Here is a 20,960-nt window from a genome sequence, read left to right on the forward strand (position 1 = left end):
TTACACGCATTGCTATCACACTCCATCTATTAGCAGCCACATAGGTGCCAATAATTCATGTACGAATTCATAAACACAGTTGCAGTAACTTTTTCATTTACAGACATCATGCCGAGAGAGAAAAACACACTTTTTTTTAAAATTAGAGGGAAAACAGGGACCTATATTGATCAATAGCCTTCAATTCTAATTTGCAACCCTACGAACTTTTGTTTTAAATATTAAAATGTACAGTTTCTCCATTGAGAAATAAAGAAAACACCCTTGAGTGTGTAACGAATGAGCCGAAATTTGATCCCACGATACAATGCCAGGTCGGTCCATAAACTTTATCAAACTCCTGTATAAAATAGCCCAAACTGTTAACCATGGTCCATGATACATATATAAAGGACAAAAAGAAGATAAATGTCTAAAATGATTAAAATAACTCACGGACAGATTGGACTTTAACTCGACATTATACTATTCCATTGTTCTACACATGCAATGACTCAAAGGGCAAATGAAAAAAAGAAAAATAAGTTACTTGATTTGAATTTTGAGGGTCCTCTTGCTGTTTTTACACATGGTGTGTTGGATCAGGTCTCATCTCACTATGGATTCCCATACTTGAGGTTTCAGAGTTGAAACTCTTTGATTCTAATATATATACATATTAAACCTTTGTTTTTCTTTTCATTTTTCAAGAATGCAAGGAATAGCCAAAAATACTAGTCAATGGTTCCATGTGCGCCTTAACTCCTAGATTCTGCTGAAAGAAACAGATCGGAAAGGAAGTCATAATTTCTATCTGTCCTGCAGAGTATTGTCTCCTTCCTTGCGACTCGTGAGTTTCCATGAATAAGCCTCAATCATTCGAACTCAGGCAATTCCAAAAAGAAACACTTCCATAATCAATCCACCTACCTTGCTAGATAAATATTTTTGCCTCTCATTACATACTGTGAATAGATTAAAAAAGCTTATTCATGTTTATATGAATCTACATGTACAATGCGAAACTGATCTTGAAAATGCACAACTTGAAAAGAGTTGAGCCTTTTGTAACATACCTTCTTGATGTTATAAGCCATGTGCCTGGAGCTAAACTTCTCCAAACTATCGTATGTTCTTCGGCAGAGCGGAAGGCATGCACTTGCATGAACCCTGGCATGTCGGAAACCAAAACTTTAACCTGAAAAACGAGATCACTGATGACAAATTCGTTTCGATGTGGGGACACTGACTTTCTTCTTCAACAACCACCTTTTCCTCCTCCTCCTCTCCACCTCCTTCGATACCCTCTTTTTCGACTCCATCTGGCCATCCTTGTCTACAGTTTGGCCATTTTCAAGTTCTTCAACAACAAACTCGGGGAAACAGGCTTGTTATTTGCTCCTACAGCAGGCTCGGATTTTGGCTTCTGACTTCGTGTACTGGACCTATAAAAACTGCTCAAGAAACCACTTATTAGTTTCTTCTGCTTATTCTCTTTGGAAGCCATTAATCTTTCTTTTTCTCTCTCACACTCACTGTGTCTTGTTCTAATAATGTAGTTATTAGTCCATGAAGTCAAGCCATGAAGGTGCATATACATATAATGTGAGCAGGGGAGCTGTTTGGGAATAATTAGCCAAAAGAAATAGCCGTATAGAAAATAATAATATGATTAGAAAGTGGATGGAATAATTTATATAAATAAGCAAACCATGTGTTGTTGCCTGTGATGAACGATAAATTAAAGGGTGATGATTGCCTTGAAGAGTTTTTGGGGGCCTTTTTCTCTAGCATTCAAGATTTAACTTGTGTGTCACTTGATTTAGAGTTGGGGGGGGGGGCATATTTGTCTCCAAAGTGTTGTTTTGTGAAGAGCCGGCACCCACATGGGGATCTACCTAACGGAACCGTCACTTTCAAATGATTATATTTGGGTTAGGATTATACTTTATAGATTAGACGAAAATTAAAGATAAAATTACAACTAATATGATGGGCATAATTCTGGTAATAAAAGACAGATTAGCAGTGATCAACTACTTCTAGATGATGAGTTTGTAATCTATTAAGAAATTATGGTTCCAACTAATAAAACTATATAGGTGTAATTTTGGCTCAACCCAATTTACCTAGATTATTATTTTTATATATATGATATGATTGGACCACATAGATTAAGATTTAGCCATCCTATTAATTAACATGTCAGTAGTCGGCTATTAAAAAAATCTTGAAAGGAGAGAGAAGCCAGCAATTATTTTTGTTTCATGACTTTCATCCTTCCAGACTAGCACGCTTCACATCGCAACGTTCTCTCGATTTCAGTGGAATTGACTTCAAAGAATGGGCGAAGCATGTGCGTCAGGATTTGCTTTCTTCTTGCCTTGCAAAGTTCAAAAGTGAAACCGTAATTTATATAAAAAAAATTTCTTAGTTGATATTCCACTTGATCAAATGCTCAAAGAAAGATATGGAGGATAATATTCTTCAGTATCTTATATATGATTTGGAGGCAACGACATGATCTACAAGAATGGCCCCTCATGACATTGGTCGTTGGAGAATGGAGACAAGCCATGGACCGTAAAATTATGCAATCATATATTTACATGTTTTGATGACATGAATTTTGAGTGAAGTTTTTGTATTTTGGTTGTTTATCTTAAGAACGGGCCTTGAGCTTCCAAAGCTGTTAATGCCCCCCCCCCGGCCCCTTGTTTTGAGGAATATTGTGGCGCCCTCAAAGCTCGACACAGTAAACAATTTATCAGGATGATCGTTGATTAGGGGGAGAAAACCCTTTCTATTACTGATTGCCACAGTTTCAGCACATAATAAGACTCAAATGAATCTTGAATTCATGTGGCAAAAAAATGAAACATTGGCACAGTTTCAGCACATACGCCACTAGATTTCTACAGGGTGCTCAATCTTCTGCGCCTGTAATTGTTGCTGTTGCTTCCCTTTTCGTCGTACGTTGCAGTTGGTCAGCGAACATGACTGGATAGCATCCACGGGCAGCAGAATTACAGGTAGGTTGTCGCAGTTGCATAGCTCAATCATGTTACCGTCGGGATCGTGAAAGAAGAGTTGATCGACGCGGATTCCACCTTCTTCTACACTACCCTTGGAGTATTCTATATTCAGCTCCTTCAGTTTGTTCTCCAATGTCGCCATGCTATCGCACTGGCACTGCAATCGATTCATATATATATTTTTTGTTAATTTTGTTAATATTTAGTATATATGTATTATTAGCATGCAATATATATAACATGCCTGGAAAGAAATATGATTGTCCTTGGGATTAATGCGTCCAATCTTAGGCATGCTTTCAGGATTCTCTGATCGGAGAAGATGGATACCAATGCCATAATTGAACAACCTATCCAATCACAACACTATGAATCAATATTTAACCAAAAAGGAATGAACAAATGGCTTCAAGAATCTTACGTGGAATTAAATTTAAATTACCATGCACCAGAGAAATCAAAGGAACCGGGTCTCTTGATGGGAAAAAACCCTAGAATATCCTGATAGAAATCTACGGATTTCTCAACTGATCTGCACAAGAGTGAAATGTGATTCAAGCACTTCAGCTGTAGAGGATTCTCCATTTTCCTGTGTTCTGCCTAGAACTCTTCGGCTCGAGCAAAACAATAAGAAACAAAGTAAACAACTGTTGTATTGGCAGAGGTTGTTAAGAAACGAAAGTTAAAAGAAGCTTTGATAAAGATGATGAGATCGAACAACGGTCCACCTATTTATAAAGACCAAAAACTGTATGTTTCGTCACCGCATGATATTGTTGTCTGAAAATTGGTCACTCTTTCTTCCAAGTTTGGTTAAGATCATATTTATCCGAATCTTGTCATTACACGGTCACACGTAGATTCTACGTTTATGATTAGAGAAAATTAAAAATAATCTCCTAATACGGTGGATGTTGGTCGCCACTATATATGACGGCTCAGGATTTGATGGGACAATTTGTTTGACCATGGAAAGACATGTAATACAAAACCATAACTGTCTCGGACAGTTGGTTCCCATGAGACAAGTTTCTTACTTGTCAAGAGAAACAAATTGGTTGTTTACTTCCCTTTGGTTGATTCTTCAAGCATCGTATTGCAATCCAAGTTTGTTCAGGCTTTCAGCAAAAATTATAGTAACATCTACTCTTTCAATCTTCAAATAGTCTTTTGATTAATTCAATGTTACTGCATGCACTACGCTATCTACTTAAGAATTCAGATAAGGGAAACATTAGTGTGAGATTGGTTTTAGTTCCTTCTGCCTACGTAACGTACTTGGGCGATAAGAGGAATGGTGGGTCCTCGGATTTTCTTAATTAGGATGATGTTTCTTGGGTTTATCATTAATCTACAAATGCACGTAACGCGTTCACCGCTGATTGCCCAGCCCCCGTAGAGTATTGAACCAATGGCTTTCAGCGATTAATCTCAACGTAAGCAAAATATAGCTGGGGTAGGTATATGAAGTTTTTTCGGATTTTGCTAAGAAAAGTCTACAAAGAAGAAAAGCATGTGTTGACTGGTCTCAACTCTGAAGGTGTTCAAAGTCTGCTAAAATACCTATGCATATCTTTGCGTCTTTGTTCCTTGCTGAAGGTCATAACTAGTCAGGTATTATCCGGCTTCTCATTATTCAGTTCATATAAGCAAAATGGTCCCAACTTCAATGTTTGAAATCATGCCTTGAACCAAAAATAAAATAAGACTGCTATCCAAATTACTAATAAGATTGTTTATTGTTCAGTTTTAATCAAATTAATCAATCGAATTAAAATTTAAATTAATTAAACGATTGGATAATTAGATATTAGATCATTTAAATATTAATAAAATTTTAAATTAATTAACTAAAAATATTAAATTATAATAAATAAATTTTACACCAAATTAATCGATAATTCTGTTAACTTTTATGTTGCACCCATCTGTACGAACCCAAGCCTTTGTTTCTACCGGGCCTAAGTCTAACCTTTTCCATCTGGCCCTATTCATCAGTCCATACTTCATACTAAAACTCCATGGGCAAAATAGACGTTTCGCCTATTCAATCTCAGAAGCTATCAAGTATGAGCTCTGAAACTGAAACCTGCGCTTTCTTCTACGTTCTTCGTCCTTAAAATTTCCTCTCAGATTTTACGGGAAAAAGAAATGGACGGAAACCTTGGAGTCTCCTTGGATAAGCTTCCCGTTAAACGGCTCAATGCCATCGAAGAAAACGGCCTCGAACATTACCCTCCGTAAGTCTCTTCCCGAGCAAGTTCCGTGTTACGACGAAACTTTTCTGTTTTTTTTTTGCTTTGTTTTAAATTCTTGTATTTCATAGCGAGTCGGGATACGACGAAAAACGAGTCTCGCTAATACGGCAAATAGACTTCGCGTGGGCGGTGGAGGACAATGAAGAAAGGGAGAGGAAGAAGAAGATCTCCAAAGATGCCTCCGCCACTTGGCAATGGAAGAGCATGATGGAGAATCTCCAATTGGCTCATCAAGAGCTTTCTGTCATCATCGACCTTATCAACACTGTAAGTTCCCTAGCTATTGCTGCTTCACTTAGCTATTGTTGCTTAATTACATTTGATTAAAACTTAATAAAGTTTAAGATTTTCCGTTAGTTTTTTTCCGATTCAAAAGTAAAACAATGTACATTTTGTATGAATATTTGAATTTTTTTTTATTGGATTTAATGCCACTTCGTATTGATCTTCAATTGTTTCTGTTTCTTTCCCCTTTTCATCTCAAGTAAAAAGATGAGAGTGTTAACTATTGAAATTCTATTGCCACACCATTGTCTTTATCCTTGAATGAATGAATTCTGAATGTAACAGAGTTCTAGTGAATATTTCTTTTCTGGAGTTTTCATTAGCTTCTTTGTCTTGTTGCATTTCCGTTTCTTTGACATAGTAGTAACTAATAAGTTCAAAAAGTGGATCGTGCTGCTTCTTTGAATGGTAAATGAGAAGTCATTTAAATATATGATCTTTATTCTTTCTTTTCGGAAAGGTTGAAGCTAATGATGCCGTAACGGTGGCTGGCATGACCAGGCCAAAGCCATTACCTAATGAACTCCTGTCTGATCTTGCTGTATCTACTGCGACCAAGCTACAATGTTACCGGGTATTCTTTTTTTGGGAGAACATAAGTGATACTCTCAACTCTTCTTCAGCTTAAGTTGAGTTTATTTGTAACTACCATTGCCACTGAAAATGTCTATTTGTCTTGGTACCAGAGAAATTTTGCAAATTTCCTTTTTGAGTTTTATTTCTATCGCAGCATCTGGGAAAATACTTCAAACAGTCTGCCACAGCTTTGGAACAACAGATTGCTAGGGAAGCAAGATTTTACGGTGCTCTTATCAGGTATCCCTCTGAATTGACTTCAAAGAATATTTATTCTGAAAATTGGTTGCTATCATGTTTCATCTTCTTTACCTTTATTCTATAAGCTTAACATGCAATTTTTTGTGTGGAGGCTTTGTTCTTTTACATGCTCTACTTCTCTTATTTCCTAACAATTGAATAGATTGCAGCAAAATTGGAAAGTTAAACGACAACGAGTGGCAGCTCCAGGTTCTAGCAATGAAGGCTTCACTATTGATCTTTTTGACAATTCATTATACTGTTCAACAGCAATATCTCGACCGTCTTCTTTTTCTAGTATTCACATTGAACATGATTCAGATGGAATGTTGGCTATCAACATACCTCCAAATTCATGCCACTCTCTTCATTTTGGTTTTCTTGGGGTACATTCTGCTGATGACCCAAAAGAATTGAATAAGATCGGTACACATGGCTCAGTTGAGAAGCACAAAAGAAGCACTGGGAAAGAATCAATGACTGATGATGAGTATGTCAAAGAAACACATTTGCTCCTTCGCGAAGTTCATCAATCAATCTTCAACGATCAGGTAGACTTTGCTTTCTCATAGCCTTTTTGTGACTCTAATATGCTTTCTTACTAGTATTTTTTTGCATTGATTCAGGTATTTCATATGTTGAATTGTGAAGCATTCAACCAATATGTTGGATTCAATGTCTCTGGAATACGAGAAAATTATCTACAATTAAGCGTGGGTCAAGGAACCTCTTTATTCATATCACTTGTGCCATCTAGGGAAGGTGATGGTCAGGCTGTTGACGTTGCCAATATGCAGAATGTAGATTCTGCAATTGTATCCTTGGACTCATATGATGATGCGTACTTGGGAGAGGGAAAACATGATATTCCTAAAGGGAAAAAGAAATGGGATTTCCCTAATCGAATCAGTTGTGAAATTTATCTGCAGCAAATTGTTCATGAACATGCATTTCTAAAAGTAAAGGATGGACCAAATTTATCTGGTACTAGAGTATCTGGTCAGTCAGGAAAGGATGGATCCGGTCTTCTGGGCCACTTCTGTCTGTCTTTGGGTCATAGAATCTTTTCTAACAGAGTTCTTATGGAGCTGGAAAATGTGGTATTTTCCTCGTTAACCATTTTATGTGGATTACTACAAGTTTTCTTTGGATTTTATTTTTCCTATTTCTTAATATATTTTCATATGATATATATAGGTTTGCAGGGTCCCATATCTCCATTTAATGACACATCCAACTTGGCATTCTCGGAGATCATCTTGGGCAATCTTTATGAAAGTTCCTCAGTCCATTCTTCATGCAGACTTCCAATCCTGGAAATTAGACTTCCAGAACTTCAAGGATTATGTAAAATCACAGTTTGGTACCAAGGTGATGCTGAATGATGACCGTATCAATGTTGAAGGTGAAGGTGCTCCTAATGTTGTTAGCCTATTCAAAAGCTCTGAGGACATACGTTCTTTATATAAATATGACTGCAACCTGACTGATCTTCCTGTTATAATACTGCAGCAGGTATGTTGCTTTTGTAAATTTGGTGGAATGACGTCATTAATATTATTTAGACCTGTCCAATGGCCATGGAAAGGTCTAGAATAATTCTGCAACCACTGTTTTTAAGGTTTAGATTGACTGTTATTGCTGACATGATCTGCATGTAATTTGATATCTACATACAATTAATGTAATGAGGCTAATCAATGACCTAACATTGGAATGAGAAGATTAAAATGTTTGTTACTCAGTTATTTGAAGTAGATTATGGTACTATCGTTTAGCAGATGTCTGAATGTACTCTCTCTGCTGTTGACAGTATAAGGCTTCCCCTCCCTATGCTGAGAAGCTGAAACAAATCATTAGTAATGCTTAATTAGCTTAATTACACGGAAAAAACTGTCTACTAAGTCTTGGTGGTTTAGATAATTTAAATTATTGTTTATGTAAAACTAAAGATTTTGTGTTATCATAACCAAAATGAGGGCAGACTTAGCTATGTGTAGAAAGTTAATGAGGGTAGACTTTGCTATGCGTAGAAAGTTAATGAGGGTAGTACAAATTTCTTGCTCTACTTGGTTGTGTAGGTACTAATCATGTGATTATCCTGTGAGTGTTTTGGACGTGGTTAGACAATAATGTGGAGGAGGTTCCTTTGCTTAAGAGGGAAGTGGAGGGTGACGATATAGAAGCATGAGAAGAAATGTAAAAGTAAAAGATGTTTGCCCCTAGTTTTCTCTCCTTCCATAGCAGTATGTAGTAACTGATAATGAAATAGATTTTTCTTGCATAATCACGAATAATTAATTGTGAACTTGTCTATTTTAACATTTTCTTTTTGGTGAGTTTAATGTAGACTGTAAGCTATTATCTTGTTTACTGGCATTCCTCTGGAAGTGATTAGAAGACGCGTGCATGTTCATGTCTAGATATTTGTTGATATAGTCCTTAATGACATGTCATTGAATCTGGCTACAGGTTGCAAGCCAAGTTATTGGTTGGCTTTGCGAGGAAGCTCTTATGGTGGGAGTGAAAACAAACCAAGATTTTCTGAGCTTGACTTTTGAGCTAGAACAGAGGGAGACTGTTAGCCTGGTGGCTCATGTGGACCCAGAAGACACTGAAGGCGGCATCTCTTGGTGGTTAGTAATGGAAGATGGATTTGCAGAGGATGGGAAGCTTCAAACGAAAATGTGCGATGGTACCTCCGAGTATAGAAAGTTTTTGGGTCATTTAAACTTGGATGTACTATACTCAACATTGATGGGCTTGGTTAGCTTGCGTGATGGAGGCGGAAACCACTCCTGCTAAAGTTTCATAAACATTCCATGCAATTCAACCATGGATTCTAGACCTTCATCATCCCTGTATTTAAATTAGTTGTTGCATGATCATGCAAGTAATTTCAGTATTTGGCTCTCTACTCGATGTTTGATATTTTCTCGCCGGCTTACTGGTATAGAGTATTTTATCTTATTGAGTTCTTACAGGTTCGAGGTTACAGCTGCTTAGAGTTGATTTTGAAGCTGTAGCTTCCTCAAAGAGAAACCCCAACCAGGACAAACATTTACATTTCCAGGTTAGGGTCATTTCCATTTTAAGTATCAGAACAAAAGAAAATTTCATTTCATTTTCAAACAAAAGAACTGCGTGCCCTCAGGCTTAAGCAAACCTTCTTTTCTTTCTGGAAAGTTCTTGACTTGAACATTTCTGTTATTTTTTTCCTATTGTTTTTATTTAAACGTCAGGATTAATTTGATGATAATATATGTACATAGGGTTTCTTTATAAGTTGAAAATAAATGCAGAATTCCTATTTTTCTTTCCCCCTTTGACCAGAAATCCGATTTTTCAAAGACAAAAACACCCTCCTGGCTCTTACTATCATTTTCTTTCATCCTTGATGCAAAGTCAAAGCCATAAGAAACAAAAAAAAATTACGTTGGAGGGAGAGGCATTGCGGGTGACCTTGGCTTATCCATGCTTCATGTGGCTTAAGGTTAAAAAAACCAAAACCAAAAGCCTAGTTTGGTGCGTAGATTTGGTGTTGGGTTTCTTAGGGATGGCCCTAAATGGGGTTTTGGTAGCTGCTGGACTTTATATTTTTATTGGTAAGGGTGTTGAAGTTAGCTTCTTTAATCCTCGATCATTGCTGTTAGGAATTTAAGGGTGGAAAAAAAATCAAGATCAATATAAAATAAGATATGCATAAAAGATAAAATTTAAAATTTAATGTGATTTGATTTTATTTATATTATAACTGAAAAGAATAATAATCTATTATAATTATTCTATTATAAACATACAATATATATCATGTATCTCAAAACTTGATTTGTATTACCAAAATACCCCCTTCCGTAAATAAATATACCCCGGTGAAAATAGTGGCTGCGCATGATTCTTTGTTTTGTAGGTAGAGGTGCACAAAAAATCCGAATATCCGATTTTGGGTAAAAAATATCTGAAACCGGATTTTGGAAAAACCGGTTTTTTTTAAACCGGATCGGATATTTAAAAACCGGATAGTATAATCGGTTTGAGAAAAAATTGAACGACCGGTTTTTTTACCGGATTAAAAACCGGTTTTTTCAAACCGGATAAAAAACCGGTTTTTTTAAAAAACCGGTTTTTTATCCAAAAAAATCCGGTTTTTTTTAAAAACCGGTTTTTTGCAAACCAAAACCGGTTACACCATCCGACCCTCCAAACCGGTTAGGATCCGAATCGGTTTTTTTAAAATCCGGTTTTTAGGTTGGGAGAAAAAACCGGATCGATTTTTATCCGATCCGGACCGGATTGAAATCCGGCTTCTGTGCATCTCTATTTGTAGGTACATGATACATCACTTTCTTTGGTGAGATTGCTTGTAATAATTAGGTAGAAACTTGTGCAGATTCTATATCAGAAGTCAATTGCAGATTTGAAATTACCTGCCACATAAAATATATTGTATTATATATGAATGTTACGATATTCAGCAGATGGATTATGAGACGTAAGACTCTGATGTGAAGAGGCCAAAATGAAAACGCAATGATCAATTAACCATCGTTTTTTCCCCGGGAAGAAAATTATTATATCAATTCGAAGCACTTAGAACCAACCCAAATTGACACTGGGAAATGATTACAAACAGGGCACTCAGTTCACTGACCTTATATGGGATACTCCCATTGAAGAAAATATCATAGTCAAATTAGAAGCAATGTTCAGAGGCTGGAATCCTAGTTCCGAGGGGGTAAACAAATTCGGTTTAATTAATTTTTTTTTAATTTTGAGTTATTAAAATTGAATTGTTTCAGTCAAGTAAAATTTTTAGTTTAAGTTTAGAGTTCGTGTCAAATTTGAATTTGTAAAGTTTGAATAACTGGAAAACTGGAAAAAATATAATATTGTGTTGACTTTCTTTTACGATTTAATCCTTGATGTCACTATTTCTTCAATCTTTCTTTCATTTTAAGTCTATTATTGACTAATTTTAGATCTCATGCTTCTCAACTGCTATAGAATAAGTGCGTAAAACCAAATCCTCTTGTTGACAATAAGTTTTTTATTTTTAAATTTTTATCCTTCAACTTTATATTTTATTCAATTTAGTCCTCCAACCACAATTTTTTTTTTTTGCAGATTTTTCCTTCTTATCAATTCTCTCACTCTTTTTAATTCTATCGGCAATAGTTTATCCTCAAAATCTTTTTTTAAATAACGTTATAAATATATTATATTATAAGTATTTTACATGTGAAAAGAATGTAAAAATTATATGTGCATGTCAAGTTCGGTTTGAGAGATAATATTACAAATATTTATATCTAAATTAAAATTTGAATAATTGTAGTCCATTTAATTCGATTCAACTCGGCTAATAAAAAATGGACCCTATAACGTATGGAATAGTGGAGATAGATTGAAACAATGATCATATCTCTCACAGGTTGTCCAAGAAAGACAAAACACTTTGCTATGCGTCATTTTTTGATTGTTCATCGATCAAAATTAACCAAGCTGTCTTGTCATCTATGTTCATTCTAGAAATTTAATGTTTATATTATTATCATACATCAAATCCAATCACCATAAACCCCTTCAAATGGTGAAAAAGAAAAAATCCAGTCTAGTCAGAACTGTGGCATCATCACAAGCAACAATTACAGCAGTAATTTCTCCAAAGCACCCATAGTTGAGGTCTTTCCCTCTGACATCAGAGACTGACAATTTGCTGCCATCACTGTCACATTTTTTCAGGAAAAGGGTAAAAAATAATTTGGACCAAAGGTGATGGATGTCTGTCTTTACTTGGATTTGTTAAATCATACCTTGAATTATTAGTTCTATCTCTTATGCATTCAACGGTGGAAATTGATGCAATTGCAATAGGTAAGACGGTGACAAGTATGGAGATTCCTTTCAATATTTATATGATAATTCATTCATTGTCATACACTGATATAAAAAACCCTTGCAGAGCACAAGATCACTGGTCTCCATGTGCTCTCTGCCTTTTACCTTTTTACAAACATAATCAGTACTGATTGTTTGATTTCGGCCTCCTCCTCTTTGCTGTTAAAACGTGAACAAATTTCCCTTTTGAAAGGCATGAAGTATTCTAATATGTTTTTTGAGGTTTTGAAGAAGATTTGAGGTGTTTCATCTTCTAAAAGAGAGGTTTTAGTCATTAGGGATGTTTGATGGAGGCTTGACCATGTCTTTCCATAAAGTAATCTGCCCATCAGTTGTGGGTTATTTAAGTAAAATCAGAACTCATTGTAGAACAAGGCCAAATCCATCTTTCGCGGTGCAAATGTCTTCAACTCTTGTGCAAACCGATGAGAATGGAGATCATTATGAATCCAAAAAGATATCGAGTTCACCTTCAGCGCAACTAAAAAGTCAGCCCCAGAGTTCCCTGCTTAGCCAAGAGAATACTGTAGGTATAATTGGAGGGGTTTCTGTTTTGCCCACTCTTATTTTCCTTGAGAAACTTGTTTGGTGGAGCTCAAGAAATGGGGAAGAATGTGTTCCTTTTGTCGTCTGCAGCGATCCTGCCCTCGATGGAAGCGATCAACCGGTTCATTCGCCTTTAAGTGAAATTGCTGAAAATGAAGTGAACCATGAACATGTTATTGTCCACAGTCTGAAGCAGAAAAGAGTGTTTCTTGAGAAATCTGGAGCCCGCTGCATTGTGATGCCATGCCACATCTCAAATGCATGGTATGATGAAATATCTGAGTGCTGCACACTGCCGTTTTTCCATATTGGGGAATGTGTTGCCAGGGAGCTCAAGGAAGCAAAATTGAAGCCACTTGATGCTGGAAGTAATGTTCGCGTTGGGGTGCTTGCCGCTTGTGAAACAGGTGTTGTCGCATACGAAGAAAAATTACAGAATCAGGTATCCCAATACCCAACTCTTTCCCTTATGTTCAATTCTTTATACATTGTATGGTTATAGGAAGCTATATTTGAGTCCTTGAAACTTTGGGTGGTCTTGAAATCTGCAATCAATGTCTTAGAGAAAGTGCTTAGTCTTGCTATTAGAGGAAACTCCATTGTTAGCAAAGTTTTTTCCAAGGGATGATGCCAGGGCTGATTTACTAGTTTTCTAATGCTTGAATTTGAAGGGGTTTGAGGTTGTTTTGCCAGACAAGGCGACTGTGGAACACATTCTAATGCCAGTGATTGAGTCATTGAACCAACGGGACGTGGAAGGGGCTCGAAACCTGCTGAGAATCGCAATCCAGGTCCTTCTGATCAGGGCTGTGAATGTTGTCATCCTTGCTTCAGAGGACCTGCAGAATCTTTTACCTCGAGAAGACCCTCTCCTTAAGAAATGTATGGATCCGATGGATGCTTTAGCCAGGACAACTATAAAATGGGCTAAATCTGCAAAACAGATACATAAGAAAACTTGAACAATGCTTGGCATCACGTTGCCAACATGGTGTCAAAACTATTGCTGTCTTGTAGGGTATATTTGTCTATCTGATTGTGGTGCCAAATAAAGGAGTAATACCAGATGAATATATTAAAACAATTCAATATAAATCCATAACCCATCAAAATTCCAAATCCCAAGTGTTCTAATAATGTATGAAAGGCCATTGAAAACAATTAAATAAGAAGGAAAAGTATGTATTTGGTTCAAAAGAAACGCTTCTTCACTTTATAAGTATTGCCATCATGCATGGTTCTCTGAATATTCTGTTTGGTTTTGACTTAAAAAGTGAATTGTGATGTTTCATGGGTATCACGAAGCTGACAAAATCTCAGACAGTCTACGACAGTGTCGTCCTGAAAATATAATATCTAGTTATTAGGGGTTTTAACCCATCAAACAATCGGAAGATCTTTAACAGGAGGCAACAAAATACACATACATATATAAATATATAGGACATTGTACGTTGTTGATTTATAGACTAAATATCACATTTCATATTGTTCGTAAGGTATTTTGTTGGTGGTAATCTATTAGATCTCACGGATTGTCACATATTGGAAATGAAGCGGATTACCTTCAACTCATGCTGATCAACTACACTGGTTAAGCTGCAGAGTTTGAAAATTTTTATGTTAATTACGTGAGAGCTGAGCAATGGAAAAAGAAAATGAATGGAAAAATGGGATTTGACTTGCTTTTTACTTCGCAATGGGCATTGCATCGATGCTTTTAAAGTAAGAGCATCTGGTTCTTATCTTCATTATTACACATGTCATGCATATATAGTTCCAAAATGTTCTAATGCTTAAAAGTATCATATATTATTGCGCTGAGAGAAAGCCTGCATTTAGAGATGAACTGCTCACTGAGATTCCTTGAATCTTTATTTCTAAAGTTTAGCTATCTTAACTTCGAATTAGTTTTACTGCATTGGTTGAATGCAAAGGCTGGTGTTCCTTTGATTATGACTTGAATTTATCTCCCTTGGACCTCCTCCAAATGTAGCATTCAATAATGGATGTTTCCCCACATTCATACAAACCCAGAGCGAAAGAAGGATAGTATTTCCATTAAAATTTTGCAAAATAAAAATTGCAGGAAGAGATCTCAGAGCTTCATGTTCATAAACCCATAAACCTCTTCTGCTGATCAGTGCAGTTTACATATGGCTGTTCTTGGAAAACAAGGCCTTCACCTTTGGTTAGCCTAAATATTATTTGACTCCAACCAAAAAAAAAAAAAACTGATGATAGAAGGATCAGAGGTGAAGGGAAACTAGTGTCATTCCTGACAATATTCTTCCTAAATTCCTAAACACCACCTGAAATGTAGAAGAGAGCAAAACAAAATGTCAGGAACTTGCAGTGAATAGCTTTTGAACGGATTATGCTATGATAAGATCAATGCTGCAATGGCTGCCAAATTTTCTTACCAAAATCCCTTGGTGTCTTGCATTTGAAGCATTCGATCCTGCTAGCATAATTGTGAACTCCACACCCATATCTGTCAAAACAAAATTGCAGTCATGTTCACTTGATAATTGTAATACAACATTTATAAATTGAAGCTTCATATTATCATTCCAGAGACAATGCAGCTTATTTGTGGAATTTTAAGCTCTTGATCAGAATAAAAACCAAGACACCATTTACTCAAATCAAAATATCAATGAAAACTCACCTGGTGCACATCCAGTCACCAGTTTTCCACCCAGGAGGGGCACTGCTTTCAGATCCCACCATACCATAACCACCATAGTCATTTTTCATGGTACCACATCGATAGCAGTTTATTCTGCTAGCATAGTTGTGAGTTCCACAGTTCATGGCAGCGCAATACCAGTCCCCGGCCAAAACATCGCTCCTGTTGTACAGGTAGGTCGATACATCAGGGCCTCCATACTTGGGATAAGCGCAGCGTTGGCATGCTTCTCTCTTTTTGAAATTCTGGTGTTGGCAAGCTGCACACATCCAATCTCCTCCAGTCCAGCTCATTTTGATCCCTGGTAAACTATATTACAAACCACAAAATCAGAATAAGTAAAATCAAACCCCATATTTTAGTCTAGTTTTTATATGATCATTATGCTAGTCAAGCTCAAACCAAGCTTGGATTGAAGAAGCTTACCTCCTTGGAAATAAAGTGCCCGGAGTGGGAGAAAGTAGTAGATGAATAAATAAGTTGTTAATGCGATTGGTGATTTAGGTGTTTGGGGTGGAAGGGATATATATATTTGTTGGGCTGGGGGGGGGGGGGGGGGCTTGGTTTGAGGTGTCATAGATGCTGGTCTGTCATTTCTTTCTTCATGGGATTCTCAAAGCAGTCATTTTTGCTTTTTCTTTCATTTAGAGAGTGTTTAGATAAAACCTAGCTAACTTCTTCACAGTTCTAATATTTTCACTGAACTTGGGAAGATGGGTCAGCATGTCATGCATTAATTCATGCATACTTTTTTCAAAATTGAAATTCTTAACACGTGCATGCAGGCCTCCTCCTCTTTATGTGATTCCCTATCATTATTGCTGGAAATGAACGTGAAAATATATTCTCTTCCCATCCCTATTACCCATCAGCTAGGTATTATGAGGGGAAGCTGTTATTTGGATATGGTGGCTGCTGTTTACCATCTTTCTTTTTCCTACGCTAAATACATATGTGCAGCAAAGAAATTGCTGATGTGGGATGTACACGTGTATAGACACGTCAAGCTCCTTCCATGTCCAAAAGCTGGCGTGGATGGACACTTGCGGTGCCAAAATGGGGAGGCTCATCCAACTAGTCAGATATACCTTCCATGAGGAGGCTTATGCAGTGACGGTAGGAGTTGGGACAGTAAAAAAAATAAAAGAAAGGGATAAGAAACATATGGGAAATTACATATACATAGATAATATATATTGCAATTGGAATTTATTCCTTATAATGCACATCCATTGCAAAATTCCTTTTTTCGCCTTTTAATTGCAATAATTCAAAAGCCATCTGAAGATTCATATCAACTGGAGCCGTTTGCTTTCAGCGGTCTTCTCAATTACTCCTTCAATGTATATTCCAAACCTGAGTTGTTATTGGCCTTCTTTCTGCACTTTAGGTCTTCACATCTGCACATACAAAACAGAATCCCATGATAGACAAAAGGTTAGACTATTCAATATAGGTTTAATATAAATCATATTCTATATTAAAGAAAAGGAGTCAATTAAACATTAATTTGATTGATATTATAACATTAAAAAATAAAGATTCTAATTTTATGTTTTAAAATATATTTGACAAATTCAAAATTCAATAAATTTATGGTTAAAATTAGATGTGAAATAGTATAGTAATTAAATGAACAGTTGGTAAATTGATATGCTGAATAAATAAAAGCTTATATATCTCACGTTGTGGGAAACAAAAGCGAAGGTAGAAAATGGGGAATGTTATGGTCCTTATGGATGAATATTGTACGCGGCGGACCGACGCTGGTAGGCTACAAGTATTCATCGGATAAAATATAAAAGTAAGCACTGCATGTCATTGTACTGCCACCTGAAAAATTCCACCTTTTTTAACACATGATGTGATGAGCTGTTTTCGACTAAAACTCCAAACAAAGGCGTTAAAAGCAGAGGGAAGTTTGGTTTTCATAATATAAAAACATTATTAAAAATGTTATGTTGTTTAATTCACGTATGAAATATATGTATTTAATAGTTATAAAAATCAGTAATAGAATATACTGGATTAAAGACTTAAAGGTCTCTCTTGATTATGGTATGTGCTGTTTCTATAGCTTACATGGCAAACATATTGAACTCCAAATAAGCACAAGTGCTTGCTTGTTTGGCAATGATAAGGAAGAATTTAGAGGCAGATATCCGGTGGTAGAAAAATACCTTAGAACAGCAGGCATGGAGCCCAGCTTTATTCTGGGCTTGTCAAAGGTGGTCCATTTCCCTTCAATAATACTCCAGGGAATCCACATCCATTACCCGGGAAGAATGACCGTTGCTTTTCAATTTTGTATTTTCTCTTCCCCCACGTGAATTTTGAGTTTCAATCCCCTTACTTAACCATATGCTCTGTGTTCCACGAAGCGTATTACTTTAACTTGTATCCGTTTCAAGCCACCAAAGATTGATTTTTATCCCTGCAAAAAGTTTTCGCCCTCTTCCTTTTGGTGTCTTGATAATTACTAAAGTGACTCTCATCCCAGCATTATCCCCAATTATTGTACCAGATTAGCTTGTGATTGTTAATATCTGAAATAAAGTTGGGAATCTCCAACAGGGTTTTGATTGAGGTGTTAAACCGTTTACCGTTACCATCATAATTGGAGCATAAGCCCATTAGAAGACTATGAAGCACACTAAGTGCGGGTGGATGGATGTCAAGTTTCATAATTGTGTCTTGTGCTGTGTAATCTAATTAAATTAGTCTGATTCTTGCAAAGGAAACCCATCTTTATTTATATTACAGTCAAGTTTCATAACTTGTTGAGACTTGAGATGCAAATGGGTGCCTCAGCTGTTGTGGTTGTGTGGGAGAGTTTGATGGCTTCTCTTGAATTCCAGCTTGAGCCACTTGGATTTCTGCTATTCTCAGTTCGGCTCTTGCACACTTCCCTATACTTTCTCAAAAAAAATTAATAAAATGAAACTTTATCATTATAATAAATTGAAGGGTAAACTATACAAATTGGTCATTAATATTTGAATATATTTTTATTTTCTCCATCAAAATTTTAAAATTAACAATTTTGTCATTGATATTATCAATTCATAACAAATCAGTCTCTCGGCGTTAACATGAGTGACAAAAATGTTAAATTATTAATTTTGCATCATTACCATAACTTTAACTCTCCAAAACTTTTGATCAGTGTTCTTCTTTTCTCTTCTTCTTCAAGCTATTAATATCACAATACAATTACCATGAAATGTTGTAGAGCTAATGGTGTAACAGTTGATAATCGGAAACCACCACCCTAACAGATGGAGCATCAACAGCTGATAGCTGCTAAAAGTCCACAATGTGGTGTTCAGAAGCAAGTGTGGCAAAGTGGCGAGATTTATACATTAGAGCAGTTTGAATCCAAGTCCAAGACATTAGCAAATAGTTTAATCGGAATCCAAGTATTATTTTGGAAGGCGGCTTGAGAGAAGTCTATATATGTAAAAATTTACAACTTTTTAAAATTTCTCATAATTTTTTTTTACTTTAAAAGTTCTTCATTTTTCATAGCTCCCGTTAAGATCTGAAATAAAGTTGGGGAATCTCTAATTTTGATTAAATCGTTACTACTACCGTCGAAATATCTCCCATCAACCTCGTTTGAATTCAAGGTCGTTTTACATGCACCATTGTTTAATCCAATTAGAATATCAACCAGACCAAATGCAGCAATATATGGTGCATGGATGCCAACTCTCTGGGATTTCTATGATCTGTCTTCTCTATCTCATTATTATTTTTTCATAAATATAGCTATGGTCGGATCTTTTAAAACATCACTAGTTAAGTTTAATCGTGGATAAAATACCCGAAATCCAAGATGAGAACTGGATTTGGAATCTAAAAATATACTAAAAACCACATAAAGCTTATCATTTAGACCAATTTAAGCTTAAAACCTTGTGCTGTGGAAGTCTAATACCTACTCCTTTACAGTCATTGAATACAAAATCCAAAGGTCTCGCTGACACTCATAATTACATTTTCTCCATATTTACGCGACAGATAGAAGTGAATTTTCTTAGTGCACTTTGATTCTTGTAAAGGAAAAGCATCTTTATTCGTATTACAGATACGATGAATTACAAAGCAACTGGAACAAATAACTTGTTAGAATACAAATTCAACTGATCACCTCACCCCTTCTTTCCAATTCTACTTCTTTCTTAGCCAACTGAATGGTAATAAACTAATAATTATGGCTTACATTAGATGTTGTATTTAAAATTTAAACCAAACTCAAATTCGTGCCTCCATGTTAGGTGCATGGTTGAAGGAATTCTTCCGTGCCGTAGCCAAAACAGTCTTGTCCGCAACTATAAAATAAGCAGCTCCTGCCGCTGCAATAACAATCGATGCTCTTATTAACAAAAGGAAAACGTTACTATAAAAAGATGTCGATCGAGATACTGTGAAAAGGATGATGATGATGAAAACCTGTGGAGATTATAAGAGCTTGTGCGGTGGGATTGAGATTGGCTCTTGCCCAAGGCAGCGTCCTTGCAATAGCAAGCTGCATTTGCATGTCAAGCGCAAGGGATCCAAATGTTACATTTAGTCATCCCCAAGTAAGTATAAACTATGAGATTGTCCGGTCCTTGGTATACTTACAGTTGGAATTGCAGTAGCAATGGTTGCAACGATGGCTGCCTTTGCTCCAGCAATCACGCCCTCTGATGGTGCAAAACAAGAAACGGATCATCATTCAGGTTACTTTTGAAGGAGCTAAGGCATGTTATCTCATGATGCAGTTATCAAATAGTATAATAGCCAACTGAAAAGGGGAAACAAATTGAAGAAAGTTAAAAGGAAAGGGAAAATTACCATGAGAGTAGCGTTTGGCCATGGCCAGCTTTTGGTCAAGGGAGGCCAAGGTAGCAGATTGAGCAACATTTTTAGCCATTGTGAAAGGATAACAAATTTGAGAGGAAATTCAGAAAGGTGTATGATTGTGTGAAGTTTTGTTGAAGAGATTGTGAGACCAGGATGGGTATTTATAAGGCAGACTTTGGATAAAATGGGATGGATATGGGACTGTGCCTCAGCTCTGTTGAAGAGAGTTTGATGGTTTCGTCTGAATTCCAGCAACACAGACACTTGGATTTCTGCTAATGTCGGTTCGCCTCTGTTGCTCCTGCACTGTTGCCAAATTTTAATTTATTTAGGTCCGGTTATTTAATCTTTATGTCCATTAATTGTTATTACTATATCATATAAAAGTGCCTAAATCAATTATCAAACAACTTTAATAAAAAAACTATATTATATATTTTAATATTTTTAATATAAACAAATACTTTAATAAGATATATACCTCTAATTAATGATTGAAAAAATTTAAAGCAAACATTATCTTGTAATCATCTTAAATTATTAAAAAAAAACTTTAATATATAAATAAAACAAATAAAATGAATCGAGCTATAACAAATA

General features: G+C 36.1%; 5 protein-coding genes and 1 pseudogene across 5 annotated transcripts; 2 read left to right on the top strand and 4 right to left on the bottom strand.

The window, feature by feature from the left end:
• Nucleotides 1-186: 186 nt before the first annotated feature.
• On the bottom strand, nt 187-1,525 carry LOC120198897 (annotated as a pseudogene).
• A 1,342-nt stretch (nt 1,526-2,867) lies between these two features.
• Nucleotides 2,868-3,626, bottom strand: LOC120198905 (metallothiol transferase FosB-like). Its single transcript, XM_039200149.1, has 3 exons — nt 3,457-3,626; nt 3,259-3,364; nt 2,868-3,171 (listed from the first exon to the last, which is right to left on the bottom strand). Exons 1-3 carry the CDS (start codon nt 3,597-3,599, stop codon nt 2,887-2,889), a joined length of 534 nt encoding a protein of 177 aa, XP_039056080.1. The 5' UTR covers nt 3,600-3,626; the 3' UTR covers nt 2,868-2,886.
• A 1,457-nt stretch (nt 3,627-5,083) lies between these two features.
• On the top strand, nt 5,084-9,348 carry LOC120198904 (mediator of RNA polymerase II transcription subunit 17-like). The gene is made up of 8 exons (XM_039200148.1): nt 5,084-5,254; nt 5,341-5,539; nt 6,018-6,131; nt 6,288-6,373; nt 6,537-6,924; nt 7,000-7,473; nt 7,571-7,888; nt 8,846-9,348. The coding sequence occupies exons 1-8, from the start codon at nt 5,166-5,168 to the stop codon at nt 9,176-9,178; spliced, it is 2,001 nt and encodes a 666-aa protein (XP_039056079.1). The 5' UTR covers nt 5,084-5,165; the 3' UTR covers nt 9,179-9,348.
• A 2,793-nt stretch (nt 9,349-12,141) lies between these two features.
• LOC120198898 (broad specificity amino-acid racemase RacX-like) lies at nt 12,142-13,964 on the top strand. Its single transcript, XM_039200141.1, has 2 exons — nt 12,142-13,259; nt 13,489-13,964. The coding sequence occupies exons 1-2, from the start codon at nt 12,552-12,554 to the stop codon at nt 13,777-13,779; spliced, it is 999 nt and encodes a 332-aa protein (XP_039056072.1). The 5' UTR covers nt 12,142-12,551; the 3' UTR covers nt 13,780-13,964.
• Nucleotides 13,965-14,853: 889 nt separating this feature from the next.
• On the bottom strand, nt 14,854-15,992 carry LOC120198899 (uncharacterized RNA-binding protein C17H9.04c-like). Its single transcript, XM_039200142.1, has 4 exons — nt 15,936-15,992; nt 15,489-15,818; nt 15,241-15,311; nt 14,854-15,129 (listed from the first exon to the last, which is right to left on the bottom strand). Exons 2-4 carry the CDS (start codon nt 15,800-15,802, stop codon nt 15,119-15,121), a joined length of 396 nt encoding a protein of 131 aa, XP_039056073.1. The 5' UTR covers nt 15,803-15,818; nt 15,936-15,992; the 3' UTR covers nt 14,854-15,118.
• A 3,668-nt stretch (nt 15,993-19,660) lies between these two features.
• LOC120198901 (early nodulin-93-like) lies at nt 19,661-20,477 on the bottom strand. Its single transcript, XM_039200144.1, has 4 exons — nt 20,352-20,477; nt 20,139-20,200; nt 19,965-20,040; nt 19,661-19,867 (listed from the first exon to the last, which is right to left on the bottom strand). The coding sequence occupies exons 1-4, from the start codon at nt 20,428-20,430 to the stop codon at nt 19,767-19,769; spliced, it is 318 nt and encodes a 105-aa protein (XP_039056075.1). The 5' UTR covers nt 20,431-20,477; the 3' UTR covers nt 19,661-19,766.
• Nucleotides 20,478-20,960: the final 483 nt, after the last annotated feature.

The sequence above is a fragment of the Hibiscus syriacus genome, unplaced genomic scaffold, assembly GCF_006381635.1.
Source record: "Hibiscus syriacus cultivar Baekdansim isolate YM2019G1 unplaced genomic scaffold, ASM638163v2 tig00004995_pilon, whole genome shotgun sequence".
In the NCBI taxonomy this organism is placed as follows: domain Eukaryota; kingdom Viridiplantae; phylum Streptophyta; class Magnoliopsida; order Malvales; family Malvaceae; genus Hibiscus; species Hibiscus syriacus.